Source organism: Calidris pugnax, unplaced genomic scaffold (genome assembly GCF_001431845.1).
Source record: "Calidris pugnax isolate Ruff unplaced genomic scaffold, ASM143184v1 scaffold113, whole genome shotgun sequence".
NCBI lineage: Eukaryota > Metazoa > Chordata > Aves > Charadriiformes > Scolopacidae > Calidris > Calidris pugnax.
In genome coordinates, this window is record NW_015090879.1 from 1,929,929 (window position 1) to 1,946,860 (window position 16,932).

Genomic DNA, 16,932 nt, shown 5'->3' on the forward strand with positions numbered 1-16,932 from the left:
AAAACCCGGGAGTTTAACCTCTTTTGGATTATAAAGTCAAAAAACAAAAAAAAAAAAAAAAAAAAAAGAAGAAAGAGCCAATGAAACGAGTTTCCAGTTTTTAAATTAAACACAAAGAAAGGCAATAAACTGCCCACCCATCCACAGAGGAGCAGCAGCATCCTTCATGCCAGCAAGAGGCCGGTGTCTGCCCGAGGACAGGGGTGCAACTCATGAAAGCAGCACAGTGAGACAAAGGATGGGTATAAGGGGCCACCACACGCCTGTCACCCAGAGCCACACGGCCACGGGCTGCTGGCACTCACCACTGCCTGCTGGCACTCACCACATGATGCCCTCAGGTCCCAAGAGTTCCCTTTTCCACGAGTGAAGGACACCAAGCTCCAGCCAGAGGGAGCAGCCTGCTGCTGGGAACCAGAGGTGTCAACCCCTCTTTGCCTGGCTTGTGCAAATTTTAAGGAAAAAAAAAAAAACCAACAAAAAACCAAACCCAAACCAAACCCAAACCCCATAGTATATGGTGTTTCATAACTGAGATATGGTTAATGTCCAGGCTCATGGACGGCTTGGCAACCAACAGAAGGTGCTGGGGCCACTGAACATCTCACAGCTTTGGAGTTAAGCCAGTCATCAGGGAGTGAAGGTGGGAGCCCCCTCCCAGCCCTGGTACCCAGGGGGAGAGCCCATCACCACAGACAGGGCAGCTTTCCACAGCCAAACAGGCACCATCTCACCAACACTCCCAGCCAGAAAAGCCTGACAGTAGTTTAGAACAGCTACTAAACCCTCTCCTACCCGCAAGCTGACGGAGGGTGACCACAGTGTTGAGATTCCCCCTCCTCTACACTCCCAGTGTATGTGAAAGGAAGGACAACTCTAAATTAAAATAGTGCTTAAACCATTAGGGAAGGTGGGAGGGAAAGAGAGGAAAACTGTTTGACAGCACAAGTAGCCCGTGGTGGCTACTGGAGCCTGAAGGGAGCTCAGAGCATGGCTCAAAGCACGGCCTTGACCTTCCTCCTCCAAGGAGCTCCCAAGGCAGGTGAGCTGGGAGTCTGTGGGCGATTCCTCCCTGCAGCCTGAGGTGGGTGAGGAGGGTCCTGCACGTTCACAGCTGCTCCAAGTGGTTCTGTCCTGTCCTGCTGCTCTCCAGATGCCAGCTCTGCCCTTCCTTGACGCTCTGCCTGGGGTTCACAGTCGCCTCCTCCTCCCTTTGATTTCCCTTCAAGTTCAAATTCAAGTACAACCAGTTTTAACTGAACGAAAAGAAACCCAACAAAGTTATTTTCTGTGAAACGAGTTAGCAGCGTTGCTCCCAATCAAACTGGCCTCCCAAGGCCCTTGTAGGATGGGGACGGGGACGGCCTTTCCCACTGAGCTCCAGCCAAAGGCCTCCCGAGGGGAGCTATAGGATTTCCTCCCTCTGGGTCTTGGCTTTGAGCATCACTTGTCCGTTGCGCAAGGAGCCGTTCTGGCTACGGAGCAGCTTCCCTTTCTCCCGGTCAGGCCAGGTGAAGATGGCTTCATCGCTGTCCAGCTCAGACTCGGAGTGCATCAGGCTAGTGTTGAGGACCTGGGCTTTCTGTCTGCCACCTTGGAAGGAGAGAGATTCCCAGGTTAAAAACATTTTTAATATTGGGCAACAACCTCACCTTATTCCATTCCCCCTTTACGTCTTCTTCTATCACATCAAAGGGGCAGCCTAATCAGACTTGCCTTTGTCTATCCCTCATTTCCTCAAATGCAGAACCCAAAGTGATCCAGTTTCAGACACTTTTGGCATGACAGAGGTCACACAGACACTGGGAGATAGTGCAAAGCACAACAAATAGGTAAGAAAGCAAATGACGTTACCAGAAGGGGCTGTGAGCATACAGGGGAGCTTTGTCTCCCCGACCTTGCTCGGGGCATTGCCTAGAAAGCTCTCTGAGGGCTAACGGCCACAGTAAAGAGAATATGCAGGTGTGAGAAGGAAAATCACTGCCTTCTTACTACCCTCCCTACTCTCATCTCTGCTTCTCTCGCCTGCAAGGGAAGAGAGATAAATTAGCAGGCTGAATTTAGATTAATGCACAAGGACAGGAGAGAGACATTTACTGATATTGTCAGCAGAGGAAATATTTAAATTTAGCTTTTCCTTAATGGAGAAATGCAACACTTTCTCTGTTAGCAGAATGCTCCCTGGACATATCTAACAGGGAAAAAGACTTTAGTCAGCAAGCCAGCCTCAGAAGAGGCAAAGATGAGTTTAGTTACCAGAGAGCAAACGGTGGAGGCACATTTGCTACAGCCTGCAGAACAACCAGCCCTTTATTTAAGAGCGGGGCTCTTCCGCGTGCGGTGACAGATGGTCAGATTAAAGCCGAGTTGGGTGCTGAGGGAGGGAGAAACACCAGGGTTTTCTTCAAGGGTATGTGTATTTGTGCAGTTGGGATGGCAGGGCTGTCAGAGGAGTTGTCTGATCAGCTCTGGGGCTGCATCGGGCACCGCTCACGTTGCTGGAACAGTGTTAAAATGGGGTAACACCGGGGTGAACAGTTATTTTTCCACCGGCGAACAAGGATGAGGGACTATTTTCCACATACAGTTAAAATAACCCCTCCTCTGAACAAAACCAGGATGCACACTCTTATTTGAAATGTGTATTTCTGCAGCTGAAGCGCTCCCCAGCATTTGGGGGGGGGCTGTGTGTGCACATCCCTCCCCGGTCACTCGGCGGGTGACCACGGCTCGTTTCAGGTATCAGACATGATCACAGCAAAAATGCTCCAGCCTGAAATAACTCAGTGATCTTTGCAAAGCACCTGGTAAGCACTCTCCAGGAGAGCCGTGCGGGGAGGAAAATGCTGGCTAAGAACACTGGAGACAAACCAGTGCCTCTCTGGAATGGCCCGATGGGGCTGTGGCCACACGGAGCGCTGAGGGCTTCATGGGTCTCCCCCCTAAAATAAGCATCTGCTTCCTGGAAAAATCAGAGGATGAGCTAAAATGTGAAACTTTCAGAGCCTGACTGATGCTCACAAGGACAAGAATGAATAAATTCATGAACAAGTCATTTGGGGTGGGAGAATAAGGGGGCAGAGATAAGCATGGCTCTCCCTGGGCCATGAGTATTTTCAGGGTGCTGGTGTCACTAAGCTGTCACCCAGCTTAGTGACACTGAACCCATGCTCTGCTGTAGAGCAAGGCCAAGGAATTGCGTTTTGGCAAGAAGGAAACTACCTGAACAGAGTGGAAAACTTCCAAGCAAAAGAAGTTATAGTCAAGAGCCAGGTTTGAGCTTCCTGGACCAGGCTGGTGTTTGCACAACTTAAACACACCCACTTCTACTCCTGTGATAGGAAGTGGAGACATCAGGACCAGGCCAGTCTCAGCCCCAATTTCTAAACCAAAGGGTTAGATAATTTGACTAAATGCTACAGAGCTGAAACAAGCTCTTGGATCTTCTGAGACTTGCCTGTCAGTGCCTAACATCACGTTTGTTTCACTCTGTGATTTTAAGTCCACTGAGGAAGAGTGCTCCTAGTCAGCATTCTGGAAATGTTGAGCTCTTCCCTCTCATGTCTTACCCGCTTTTGAATTTGGCTTCAACTCCAGGCTTTCTTGATCTGTTGCATCCAAAATCTTGTATTTGCTTTTTCTTTTGGATTTTCCTTTTCGTCTAAAGGGGAAGAAAGGGAATTAAGAGGCAGGCCACTTCTAAAAAAGCCGGAAGAAAAAAAAACCAACTCTGATCTTCAAAGCCAGAGTACTTGCTTATTTCAGATTATGCTCATATCACAAAGCAAAACGTTTAAGACGTTGCTTGAGTTGCACGTTTATAGGCTAATCCAAGTCTCACTTCTTAACTGAACTCAGAGCTCTAGGACTTCAACGTTTCACATGAAAGATTGAGTGACAAAACCCAACATCCCAGGGCTAAGGAGACCTGCTGGGACGATGGCTTTGAATCTTTCACCTCCTGCTGCAGCTACTCGGCTCTGAAGCACCGATACAGTGAGGGTTACAGCCTCAGTCCCACCTCTTGCAACAGCAGATCACCATCCAGGAGAAGATCCCAAAGGCAACCACGATGACGAAAGACGCAATGATGACGTACAGCACACTCCACTCTGAAAGCAAAACACCCCAGAGAGAAAGACATTTTGGCACCTCATACAGTTGACAGCGTGGGCTTCACATGACTGTTCTTGGGCAAGGAAAAGGAAGGCCCGACCCTTTGCAGAATGAGAGGCTAATTCTGACCACTAACACCTACAGAAGTCAGAGGCTTGAGATCCAGCGTGTGGACTCGCTCACAAGGGCATTTTTCAATGTGTATTGATTTATATAATTTGCTTTCCTGTGGCCGGAAAGTCTCTGCAGGGGCACGACGGAAGAGCTGTGATTTATACACTAAGAATGGACTCGACTCTTAGTGAGTGTTCACCAGGAGCCTCTGAAGAGGAGGCACTTCCTACCAAGTACCTCCTGCCTAGGAGGAGCGTGTGGTGAGACCAGGGTAGGGCCTGTCTCCTTGTGTGAGCACCACATCAGAGACACCAGGGGAAAGTGTCACTGCCCTGGGTTTCAAACATGGTTTGCTTTCCCAAGGTGAACACAACTTACGAGGTGAACTCTCCGTACGAGGAGAGGCTGAGGGAGCTGGGGGTGTTCAGTCTGGGGAAGAGGAGACTGAGGGGAGACCTTATCACTCTGTACAAGTACCTGAAAGGAGGCTGTAGAGAGACGGGGGTCGGTCTCTTCTTCCAAGTTACAGATGATGGGACAAGGGGTAATGGCTTCAAGTTGCGCCAGGGGAAGTTCAGGTTGGATATTAGGAAACATTTCTTTACTGAAAGGGTTATCCAGCATTGGAATGGGCTGCCCAGGGAGGTGGTGGAGTCACCATCCCTGGAGGTATTTAAGAAACGTGTAGACATGGTTCTTCAGGGCATGCTCTAGTGCCCAAGATTACTGGTTTGTGGTGGGGTGCTGTGTGGGTGGGTGATGGTTTTTGGTTTGGTGGTTGTTGTTGTGTGTTTAGGTGGTGGGTGGTGGTTTGTGTTTTTTGTGTGTGGGGTTTTTTTTTTGGTTTGGTGGGGTTTTTTTTGTGTGTTGGTTGGACTCGATCTTGTTTTTTCTTTTGTGTGTTGGTTGGACTCGATCTCTGAGGTCCCTTCCAACCGCTACGATTCTGTGAACAATCCTAGGGGGCTGCACGTACCACAGTTGCTTTCGCCGTCCCCCATCTGCACCCTGATGAAGTTCTCCATCCAGAAGGGGTCACAGACGCAGCGCTTGGTGAAGGAGTCACAGCGCCCGTGCTCCGAGCAGTTCAGCTGACACGCTAGGGACCACAACCAACAAGGTCAACTAAGGGACGAGCATACAAGGCAAAAATGGGACAGAAAAGATCAATACCACCAACCCTCCCCCAGCTCTGACTTGAGTCTCCTCACCCTGGAGCTCATCCTCTTGGCTGAGCCATAAGAAGTGCAAACGTAAGCACCAAGGCCTCACACCAAAGCAAAACTTCCTGCTTCACTAACAACTGAACACACATTAACACACAAAGAAAATTTTGCCTAACAAATCAAGTTAAGGAACTTGTGTACTTATTAAGTAAATGTTTTAAAATAAGAGTTTGATTTTCAAACTCAGACCCAGCCCATGAGACAGACAAGAGACATATAGATCTTTTAAAGGGACCAAGCAGAACTGAAGAGTGGCTTTTGAAGGCCACAAAACCGTAACATCAGGAAGTCATGAAAATAATTACTTTATGTAATTCTAATTTAATATATCTAACTGCACGTGATCCTCATAGGAGGGATCTCATAAACAAAAAAAAAGACAGCAGTAGTGTAAACTTGTAAAAAACCAAACAGAAACATTTCCTTCAGAATGATGTATGTGCTGGAGAGGAAATCAGTGTGTTCACAGCTACAAGATCTGTGGTTTTAGTGTTTTCATTCTGACACTCGTTTCATTGGCTGTCTTCCATTATCACTGTATTTTAGTTTCATAAGTATCAATCTGCTTTTGATTTTGTGAATTCTTATCTTCCCAGCAACATCACAAGGAACCATTTGTTTATATGAAGTTGAATAGTGAACAGACAGAATCAATTGGGAAATAACTGACTAACATAGTCCAACAGACTTATTTTTCTGTTTCCCACTTCCTAACACATGAAAGCTACTGGAGGGAGTGTTATGTCTGTGCCCAGGCAGGTGTTTGCAGCACACACAAAGGTCATTATTCATTATTCTTGCAGGCACCTGAGAAGAAGGGAAAAGATGTTACCTTGTACCCCAGTGACTCTTACTTACTGACTGTGTTGATTTCTAGGGCCCGGAAGATGAGGAAATCCGACTGCTGTTTCCGTAGCTCATTTTTTAGCGTCCAGGCTACCTCTCGTCCTTTGAATATCTGATGGGGAGGCTGGTTCTGTACAAAAAACACCATCTTCGTGCTGGAAGTCAGACAAAAACGATTATCTGCTGCTTCTCCAAACATTGGGCAGAGAGCCATTCTCCCCACTTTGTCATTAGACGGACTTATTCAGAATCCCAGATTTATTTGAAGGCCAGACTTCTGTCTCCGTCTTGGAAGCAATAACATTAGACCCAGGCACACAGCAGAAAACCCTTTGGGACATCTGATCTGACATATCTGCAATGCTAGGGCTGGACTCTTCTTGAGTTTGCTAATGGTTTTGTCAAGGCTAGTTACAAACACCATCAAGTACATCTTTGCATGTTTGTGCTAAGTATGAAATTCCCCAAAACTTTAAGGTCCTGCCATTTCCATAATCTCCTCCTTCCCTCACTGTGGGATCCTTAGACCTTACTACACGGGGAACCTGGGGGCTCATTTAACAGAGCTCCAGCATCAGAGAAGACAGTGAAGGGTTACAGCCTTTTGCAAAGCTTAGTTTGAATGCAAATGTCTTACAGGCAGAAAAAAGCACAGGTGTAGAGGATTCTGCATCTTTTATTACATTAGCTTTATGACAGAAGAACTTGCTCCCCCAGGCTCACTACCCCTGCAGAGCCCTATGTATCTTTCAGATTCACAGAAGGATGCATGGATACTTCCTTCAGATTTATTAGTACCAGTGAGCCCATGAGTCAAAAGGATATTAGTGAAGCCCTCAGAGTATGTGAAAAAAACAGCAGCTGGGGGAAAAAGATCATTTTTAAACAGTACAAGTTACTTTGACAGTTGAGGCAAAAATGGGATCTTAAAGCCATCTGTCAGGAAAATAATCTCTGCTCTTTTATAACACTTCCCGCTCTTCCGTCTTCTTAATACACATATAAACAGATGAAGCATTAATTACAAGAATCCCTTCCTTGCCTTACTGGGTGAAGAACAATGGCAACCGGCCTGACGGCGGCGGAGACAGAAAGGCAGGATTACAGCAAAGTGCTGGCTGAGCTCTTTAGCTTTGCACGGACGATGAATTCTGATTTTACTGCTACAGCAGGGAACGTGGACACGAAGGAATCGATACGTTCCTGAACTCAGGAAAGCCTAAAGCAGAACTGCAGATTTATTGCTGACTTGCGGCGTGACTTTAAGCATGTCCCTTAAATCTTTTTCACTGCTTCATCTACCTTAAAGCTACTCCGTTTTTAGCAAAAATTAAGTGCAATATCACACTTATTTTAGAGGATTACCCCTCTGCCCTTGATGAGCTTGTTGCCGTGCCCCTCACAGGCATGTTCAGGCATCCCCAAACACCCCTGCAGTAGGGACAGGCTGCTGTTAGTACAGGGACACACGTGACAATGCCACAGTGCCAGTGCTGAAGTTTTCTGCAGAACAGTGAATTTCCCTGTACCAAGATGAAAAGGCAAACTCTTTTGGGTACTTTCATGCCAAAACAGGACGGTCAAGATCCAGCCAGGCTAAACCATCCCTTGTATGACTTTGTGGCTGAGCAACACTGTCCAGGCAGCCAAGGCCACCCTGGCCCTCAGCCCTGGCCATAAGCAAACCTCCTCTTGTTTAGAAGAGACCAGCTGTAGTTTATCGTAAGCTGAACAGCAATCAAACCCAAGTTTTCCTTACCTCTTCAAACAAAAATTACATTGGTTTTCAACATTTCATTTTAGGTAAAGCTAACGGCACACTACAAAGCTGGCTGCTGCATCACCATCTCTGGCATGGCCTCAGCATTTCAACAACCCACCCCTCTACCAAGCCCCTTATTTGCCCCATTGTGAGTCACAGCTGTAGAACATCCTTCAGACAGTCTTCACAATTTTCAAAACCAAACGAGATTAGTTCTTATTTTACAGATTTGGGAGCAAAGACATTAGCAGCAGCAAACAGCTTTTGAGGACAATACACTGTCTCCAAAGGGGAAAGGCACCCAGGACCTGCTTGGCAACACACCTTCTCTGACCCAAGCAACCAGGAATAGCTATTTTAAGCAACATCTCCACATGTCCAGTCTGCTTCCCGAGAGTAAGTACCTCTTGGTTTACTAAACCCTCAAGCAATCCCCCTCGAGGTGCTCTCACAGAAAACCCTACCTTTGTTCAGTGTAGGGCTGGATCTTCTGCACGGTGATGTCCGAGTCGAGGACCCCCAGCAGGACACCTATTTGTCGGATGAACATCCCCTTCTGCCTCTCGGTCAGCTGGCTGACGTTAACGTCCAGAATCATCTCCACAAGGTTATTTTTCCTAGGATCTAGTGAGAACGTAGATAATACAGATCTTAGAACTTCTATTTAATAATCTGGGTACAAGTCAGGTTTCTATTATCTTTCCAGAATCTTTGAACACAAAATTACAGAATCTCAGTGTAGGAAGGGTAACAGTAAGAGTGAGCCCCGAAGAACCACATGAAAATACAATCACATCCCCCAAAACTTTTGACCTTTTACAGTTCTGAGCTGGACTAGACTACACATTTTAATCTCAGTACACTGTAGCCAGACAGAGGGCTTAGTAGGGCACCCCAGGGAAACGTGGTACAGCACAAACACCAGGCTCACCAGGCTTGACTTCCACCGTGCTCCTTTCCACATCGCTCTCTCCTTTGGCATCTGTTACTCTGAGGTGGAACGTGTAGGTCCCTTCTACCAGGTTGGACAGGAGAAGGACAGGATGATGATCTGAATTATTTAAGACTTCCTGGATGGCAGAGCAAAATAAGTATCAGGAAACAAAGGATCAAACCAGTGTGATACATCATCATGCTTAAGGATCACTAAAAGGTAAAAGGTGCATCGATCAGCTTTACATTTCCTCGGGAGCCATCAATGCTACCTCTCACTGACTTTTGTGGTGCTGCAGGCTTGTCATTTGAAAAAGAATTCTTACCCCAGCTGCAGGGCTCCCCTCATCCCGGGTCCACAAGTAGCTGACAATTCCCTTATCATCAGAGGACTTGGATCCATCCAGCTCGGCTGTGTTTGTGGGCAAGGTGATGACAACGTTACCAGCAATCTTTGCAATTGGTGGCTTGTTTATCTCTAAGCAAACAGAAAGAGAGCAGTTGGAGAAAAATCTGGTAAAGGCCAATCAAAACCTAGTGCATCAGATTTCCACTGTAACCCAGAAATCCCCATCTGACTCTGAGGGAAGGGAAATAACACACGGTGGGATTCAGCTGAAGATACTGTTCCTCCAGAAAGGGGTAAACCCCTGATTCAAATAAGGCCATTTCAGTGCTCTCCACATTATTTTTCACCCATTCTTTATTCTATTTGTGCCTCTGAGCACGGGATTTGCTCAAGTCTCAGAGATAACCTGTGTCTCCAGGAGCTCTGTCATGGCTGGACATACCTTCTTTGACGATGACGTTGACGGAGCTCTGGCTCTGCAAGTTCCTCTCATCTTTAACTGTCAGAGTGAACTCATATGTCCCAACCTGAAGGCCTGTTACAGTGGCAATGCTGCTGTTGGCATTCTCCAGCTTGACACCATCTGGGCCCCTGAGCAAAGCACAAGAAGAGGAGTTTAAGCTTTGCACAGACCATGGCAACCAGCCTCACACCAAACAGGAGGCTCAAGCAGAGCTTATGGGGATGCAAACAGACAGTCGTCTGGAAATACTGAGCCCACAACAAAAAGCAAAATTATTTTCTCCTGTTACTGTAAGGTAATTGAAAGAGTAAGTGCAGCACTCAGGACAAAAAGCATAATTTCTGGGGGTTTAGTGTTTTGGTTATTTTTAAACCAGGGGAGCACTGATACCAGCATTTAAGTAGGGTGTACGAAGTGGTACTTTCAGCAAAATTGGCTTGTGAATTGCACAACAGGGCAATTTTTTAAAGAAAAGGTAGAGAGCAAAAATAGTTCCTAATTTAAAAGAGCTTTGCACAGACTTTGCATTAGCAAAAAGAAAAAACTGCAAGTCGTTTATAGGCTTTTTCCCTGAATTCCCTAAAGCACTTCAGGGAATCACAGTCTGAAGGGAAGCAGGACAACGAGAAGAGCAGTTATTTGGTTACAAGAGTCAGTCTCTTCACACTGCCAAGACCACACTACAGCCCTGTGACGTGGAGGTGGCCTGTCTCCCTCACAGCCCACAGCCACACTGAGAACGGGGATGAGGCCCCATATGAAGGCAAAGGTATTTCTAATGCTTAAAACTCCACCTCTCCCCAATTAAACATAAATCCTTATCTCATTTCAATCACTGGTAAAGCTTGTCAGCCCCGACGTGAGCAGGATTTAACACCTGGGAATTATGTGTCCTGTTTTCAATGAAAGACTGAGACACTTGGTTAAGAACAGCCTGGAAGATGATACGCACCGTGTTTTCTCCCAGAGGAAGGAGACTATCTTCTGGTCATCTGAGCTCTTGCTGCCATCTAGAGTGGTGCTGTCCACAGGAAGAGTTAATTCTTTATCTGGCCCAGCATCTGCTTTTGGGGGTTTATTGTTCTCTGAAAAAGGATTGCAGTATTTTTCATACACATGCCATAAAAGGCAGAGATTAAAACCCAAGGAATAGAAGTTTCTCCACGATCCCTTGGATATTTCTTGCCCATTATCTCAACCCTGTGCTCAGAGAAAGTGAGGTTAAAAGCAGTTAAGAGTTCAGGTCAGTGTTTCATTCACCCATCTGCAATAAAATGAGAATGAAATGTAGGAGTTGTGATTTTTGCTCTCATTCTCTAAGCATTACACCACTTTTCCTGCTCCTGCCCAAGGACCAAGCCCTGTGGGCAGAGGCAGCTGCTCAGAAACACAACCGGTGGGATAACGTCAATTAGACCCCCCTGTGTAAAAGGGGAGAACAACCTAGAAAAGCAGTATTTCTAGACACTTTCTTTTGTTGGTTTATCAGCCCAGAACGGTCTGAAATTAAAGCAGTTTTTCTGAAAGTAGCACAAAGCTGCCTTAAGCTCCAGAGTCTGCTGGCAGATTGATGCTCAACCTCTGTTAGACCCCCCTGTGTAAAAGGAGAGAACAGCCTAGAAAAGCAGTATTTCTAGAAACTTTCTTTTGTTGGTTTATCAGCCCAGAACGGTCTGAAATTAAAGCAGTTTTTCTGAAAGTAGCACAAAGCTGCCTTAAGCTCCAGAGTCTGCTGGCAGATTGATGCTCAACCTCTAACCCCCAGAACTGAAGTGGCAAAAGCAGGTACAGGCAGCTTACCCGGCTGGACTATCACGGTGACCTCGGCGGTGGACTGGTGCCCAGCAGAGTCTGTCACTATCAGCTGGTACGTGTAATCACCTTCTTGCATGGCAGAGAGCTGTAGGACCGGTGTCCTCACCCCCTTTGAGAAAGCATATTCATGTATTAAGAAGAAGCCTTAAACAGATGATGACAGAACAAGGCTGATGCCATACAGGTGCTCAGGGTTTTTGAGATTCAATAGACAGCATCTCGAGCAAAACCTCTGGGGACCCCTGTACAAATCATACACATCAAGATACACAACCCCAGAGGGCTGTGCTGCCATCCAGCGAGACTTGGACCGTAGTAATAATCTTTAAAAGAAAAATGATGACACGGAACAGTGAGATAAACAGGGGTGGTCAAATTGAGCTGAGACCTGCTGTATGGGACATCAGAATCCAGAGCCATCAGGTTCCCATCTCTCTCAATCCCCATTTTTGAGCACTATTTAAAACTGCACTGCTCAAGAAAGGAAACAGGACACCAGTGAAAACCTCTGGCTAGACTGGTGCACCAGCTCAGCCAAGTGGTAATAATCTTCAAAAGAAAAATGATGACATGGAACAGTGAGATACACAGGGGTGGTCAAATTGAGCTGAGACCTGCTGTATGGGACATCAGAATCCAGAGCCATCAGGTTCCCATCTCTCTCAATCCCCATTTTTGAGCACTATTTAAAACTGCACTGCTCAAGAAAGGAAACAGGACACCAGTGAAAACCTCTGGCTAGACTGGTGCACCAGCTCAGCCACTCAGCCAGTATCAGCTTCACGTGGATTTAGTTTTAAGTATATATTTAATAATCACGGGCTTGTTCTGTAGGATTATAAGAACCATTTGCTAACAGTTAAAGATGGTTTGGTTATAGAGGGGAAAAAAAAAAGCCAGCTAGTGAGTAACCCAGGATGAGCACAGGAGACGTGCACTGACCTGCATCTCCATCACCTTCCCTTTGCTGTTGGGGCTGAGGAGCCACTCGTAGCTGACGATGCTGTGATCGTCGGTGCTCTGGTTGCCGTAGAGGGTGATGGAGTTCTGGGGCAGGGTGATCACCTGGTTCGGGCCCGCGTTTGCCACGGGAGGATAATCCACTGCTTTGTTCACAGTCAGGTTTGCAGTGGTGGAGTTGCTGGCACCATCCGAGTCCACCACTGTCAGACTGGAGAGAGGAGGGAAAAAAACGGAGTGAAGGCAGTGAAGAGTCATGATTATCAGAACTGAATACAAAACACTGGCTGGAGTTAACTGAAATGCAAAAGAAGAGTTAGAAACTTAAGATACTTAAGGACAGGATAGCAATTTTTTTTTTAAGGAGTGAAAAACCCCTATGGTTTGAGGCAACTGTGCTTTTTTTAAATAGAAACTTCTGCCAAATGCCCAATTATCAGCCTCAAAGCGATGCAAGAAATTCAACAGTCACGTTTGTCTCACTTGAAATCTACTGATTGCCAACTAAATCGAAACTTCTACCAAATGCCCAATTATCAGCCTCAAAGTGATGCAAGAAATTCAACAGTCACATTTGTCTCACTTGAAATCTACTGATTGCCAGGACAAAACCCTGCTCGTGAAAGATCATCAGCTCTCACACACTCAGCTGTGATGGAAAAGTCTGACGCTGCCTCCCAATAACAGACGCTCGTTAACGCAGACACAGTTCATTATTAAGCCACACGTGGTCTGACACAGGCTTCCTCGGGTAGGAAAAACTGCTTTTTCTAAATCTAGATCTGAACATCGATCAGATCATATACCAACTGCTTCAGAAAAAAACAGTGTTCAGTTACGGGTACTCGGGTTTATTTTATTTTAAAAGATCTGCTGATGTAGTGCACGGACATCACAATTCAGTGTTCAGGTACTTGGGTTTATTTTATTTTAAACAGATCTGCTGATGTAGTGCACGGACATCACACCAAAATGCAGACAAAAGGAAAACCACAGAATAAATATTGAAGTAAAACCAGCTACTATCTATTACTCAGGTACGTGCAGAAAACCATTAGGGCTCATGCACTTATCTGGGACAAACACATTGCATTTAAAAACTGGATGTAAGACTGCATTTCTTCCTAAGCCTTTACCCAAACAGTTTAGATTTGACATTTCAAGAGACATTTTGTAGTTCTGGCAGAGCATACATTCCCTTCTGCCATCATCTTAAAGCAGGGCTACAACTTAGGAATAAAAAGCAGCTGGGTTGCTTATCTCTTCTGAACTGAAAAGCTCTGAAACCACCTGAAAGTGGAGAGGGAACATCACGAAATAAGTTCTCTCCCTCTTTTTTTTTTGTTTGGTTTTGAGGGTTCGTGTTTTTTTGGTTTGGTTGTGTTTGCTTGTGGTTTTTTTGAAACCACACTAACACTTCAGGAATCTCATAAATTTTACTCATAAAGGATGAGAACTGATCAACTCTTCCCAGGTACAACCTACCTGAAGGTGTAATTCCCAGGTACCAGGTTGGTCAGTGTCAATATGGCAGTATCACTGGAAACCTTTTCCTCCCGCAAAGGGCCCTTCAGCTCTTCCCAGTGATAGCTGACAATTTTATCATCATCAGTGCTTTCTGTTCCAAAAGAAAATACACATAACAAGGAATTGGAACATGATGCTTCACAAAACCCCGATGTTTAGTCCCCTACTCCAACACCCTCAGTCCCCCCCACCCCAAACAAAACATTAACAAAATAATATTAGTTGGGGGTAAGACAACGTGAACATATTTCAAGAAATTCCTGAAAAGCCCTAGTGAGGGCCAGGATGAGCAGAGGTGCTGTGTCAGCTCACTAATACGTTTGAAGCTCAACTCAAGAGGCCAGTAATTTTGACTGATAGTAAATTTTTTTTATTCTAAGCAGCAACCTCTAAAGCTTTTCCTTTTTTAGGAGACTGACTCAGGCCAGTGCCCTTCATAAGGAAACACAGAGGTGCTGTCGTGCATGCATTCCCCTCTCCTGGCAAGAGAAACTGATTCTTTTCACCAAAGCGTGTTTGATGGTGTCCCAGCCAGTTCCTCTTAAATTGAACCCAAAGGGTGAGCCCAGGAGCAAACACACAGAGAGCAGGTTTGCCAGAATCCTGCCTCTCACACAGCGGGTACTCACGGCTGCCATCGATAACCGTCGAGATGGTTGGCAGTGAAATCTCCTGGAACTGTGGGGACACGATGGCAACAGGGGGCTGGTTCACTCGAGGCTCTGCAACAACAAGAGAGCTCTTACAATGACATCTACAGGCAGATGATGATACAAAGCCCTGGCCAACCAACTGCAAAAACTCTGTGCACCAGGAGCAGCAGGCAGAATACACATTGCACATCCCCTTCCCTCTCCCCAGCCCTGTCTAACCCTTCAGTCCCACAGTGAGTCCAGGAGAGGAACCCCAAGTGTGGAACTGCTGTGCCACACAGCTCCAGGACAGCCAGCAAGCAGATTGAGCACAGAGAACTGCACAATCAACAGCAGCGATTCCTGCTTTCAGCAAGTTATACACCGAAGCAGGGAAACGGTGCCAAGGAAAGGGATTTAAAAGAGCAAGGAGGTGAACTGCCACACCAGTGGCTCTGGAAACACTGCACTGCATCAGTTCTCCCATACTGGGGCAAGCATTCAAGCACAGACCATTCTAACAGAGCAGCACCTAGAGCTTCTTGCCAAAGTTTGGCTGCAGCTCTGAAAAATGAATGATTTTGCTGCACGCTGCCAGCTGCAGATTCACTGCTTATAAGGAAATGAGCAGTAAGGGCATCCAAAGGGCCAGCCACACACTCTTACTAATTTAGGGAGTGCAAAACCACTTTTTTTTTGCCCACAAAGGTTGTAGAAAAAGTCTTGCTGCACTGTGCAAAATAGCCTTTTTTTTTGCATAAAAGGAGATGCAGAAGCTGTGGTTCTCTCTTTACACAGGCCGTCTAAGAGTGCGAGCTGGTGGGACAGTCAGCACAAGCTGCTGTATCTACACCAGCTCATCTGCAAACCATGTCCTACAGCAAGGAATGAGATTTGACTTAACCTGCCTGTGGTTGGGAGCGATATTCTTTACTGGACAGGGAAGAAAAGAACCTCCAAAAGAGCTTCAAAGCTCTGGCTTCCCTTCATTTTTTGCTCCTGCCGCTCTAAGCTTTTTACCTGGTTACAGCTAGTTTTTATTGAAGCAGTGGCTTTCCAGGGTGAGGCATTTGCTAAGCACTTTTGTATCAGCATCTAGCTCTTCTGTTGAGTGGCTGGCCCATCTGCAGGACAGCAGAAACAGCTACATCTATTAGCAGTTGTTTCCCATCTCGGGAAACGACGTAATACACATAGATATATCAGGAGGTCACAGCACGACGAGTTTTCACTACGTTTAACCAGGGTCCAGTCAAATAAACAAAATACACCGTGATACAGGTGTCAGAGAGAGAGAGAGATGAAGTTAAGGAAAGCCACAATTCCACCCACTCACTTGGATTCACAGTAACATTCACGTAACCCTCTCCGTGTGCGTTCTCCCCGTCAACGACGACTTTGAATTCGTACAGACCAACAGTAAGCTGGAAGGAAACACAAAAGATTATTTACCTTCAGGATGGCAGCACCTTGTTCAGGAGCTATTAGAAGGTCAAGTTACGATGCTTTGGCACAGAAATACATTAGCAGCATAAAACAGGCAATTATGCCTCAACCCCTGCACACCCAGCGAGGGATGGTTTCCATGCCAAAACGGTATTACGTATCTTTTAGTTTACAATGGCTGTGCAGAAACCAAAGACCAATATTTCTTCCTGCCACAGGATTGTCAGGCAAGCTTTATTTTCAAGCAACAATAGGCAAACAAAAGAGATAAGAGAGATTAGTTCAGCTTGTCTGGCCAGAGGAATCTGTACGAGCAGATTGCTTTTGAGATGAGAAAGGCTGTATGTAAGAGAAGAAAATCTCTTCTTGTGTGTTTTGACAAAGGAAAGAATTTCTTCTCTTCCTTCTAGGTGACATGACTCAGGCAGTCACCCCTTCATCCTCCACTGCTGAACCAAGAAAGGGAGAAGGACTAGGTGCTGGACAACAATCATGGTATCCAAAAGGCTGAAACCCTGAGAGAGAAAGAGACACTCCTTTCAAAGGGCTTTTCTCTGCCTGACATTGTCACTAGAGCCTGTAGATTTTTTCCGAGCGCAGCACAATCCAAGATGCTCAAAAGAATGTCTCAAGTACAGAACTGTATATTCACATCATATTTAAAGCTATTCCCTTGTTAAGAATCCCCATGTGCAGAAACCAGCAATTCTTTCACTGTTAGAACTTGTCTGAAAGCAGCAGCC

At 46.0% G+C, this 16,932-nt stretch overlaps 1 protein-coding gene across 3 annotated transcripts in view; it reads right to left on the reverse strand.

Annotated features, from left to right (window-relative positions):
- Positions 1-33: 33 nt before the first annotated feature.
- KIAA0319L (KIAA0319-like ortholog) overlaps positions 34-16,932 on the reverse strand; it is a 31,904-nt gene continuing 15,005 nt past the window's right edge. For 2 of the 3 annotated variants that reach the window (XM_014946554.1, XM_014946553.1), the window contains exons 7-21: positions 16,080-16,167; positions 14,741-14,833; positions 14,070-14,202; positions 12,567-12,795; positions 11,610-11,733; positions 10,762-10,894; positions 9,789-9,937; positions 9,324-9,475; positions 8,996-9,134; positions 8,529-8,688; positions 6,315-6,457; positions 5,207-5,329; positions 4,022-4,112; positions 3,570-3,661; positions 34-1,593 (exon numbers count right to left, since the gene is read on the reverse strand). In XM_014946554.1, the coding sequence (XP_014802040.1) occupies positions 1,406-1,593; positions 3,570-3,661; positions 4,022-4,112; positions 5,207-5,329; positions 6,315-6,457; positions 8,529-8,688; positions 8,996-9,134; positions 9,324-9,475; positions 9,789-9,937; positions 10,762-10,894; positions 11,610-11,733; positions 12,567-12,795; positions 14,070-14,202; positions 14,741-14,833; positions 16,080-16,167 (2,037 nt within the window). In that variant the 3' untranslated portion in view covers positions 34-1,405. Of the gene's footprint in view, positions 1,594-3,569; positions 3,662-4,021; positions 4,113-5,206; positions 5,330-6,310; positions 6,458-8,528; positions 8,689-8,995; positions 9,135-9,323; positions 9,476-9,788; positions 9,938-10,761; positions 10,895-11,609; positions 11,734-12,566; positions 12,796-14,069; positions 14,203-14,740; positions 14,834-16,079; positions 16,168-16,932 lie in introns of those variants that run through there. The other variant, XR_001412541.1, reaches the window with a different exon arrangement.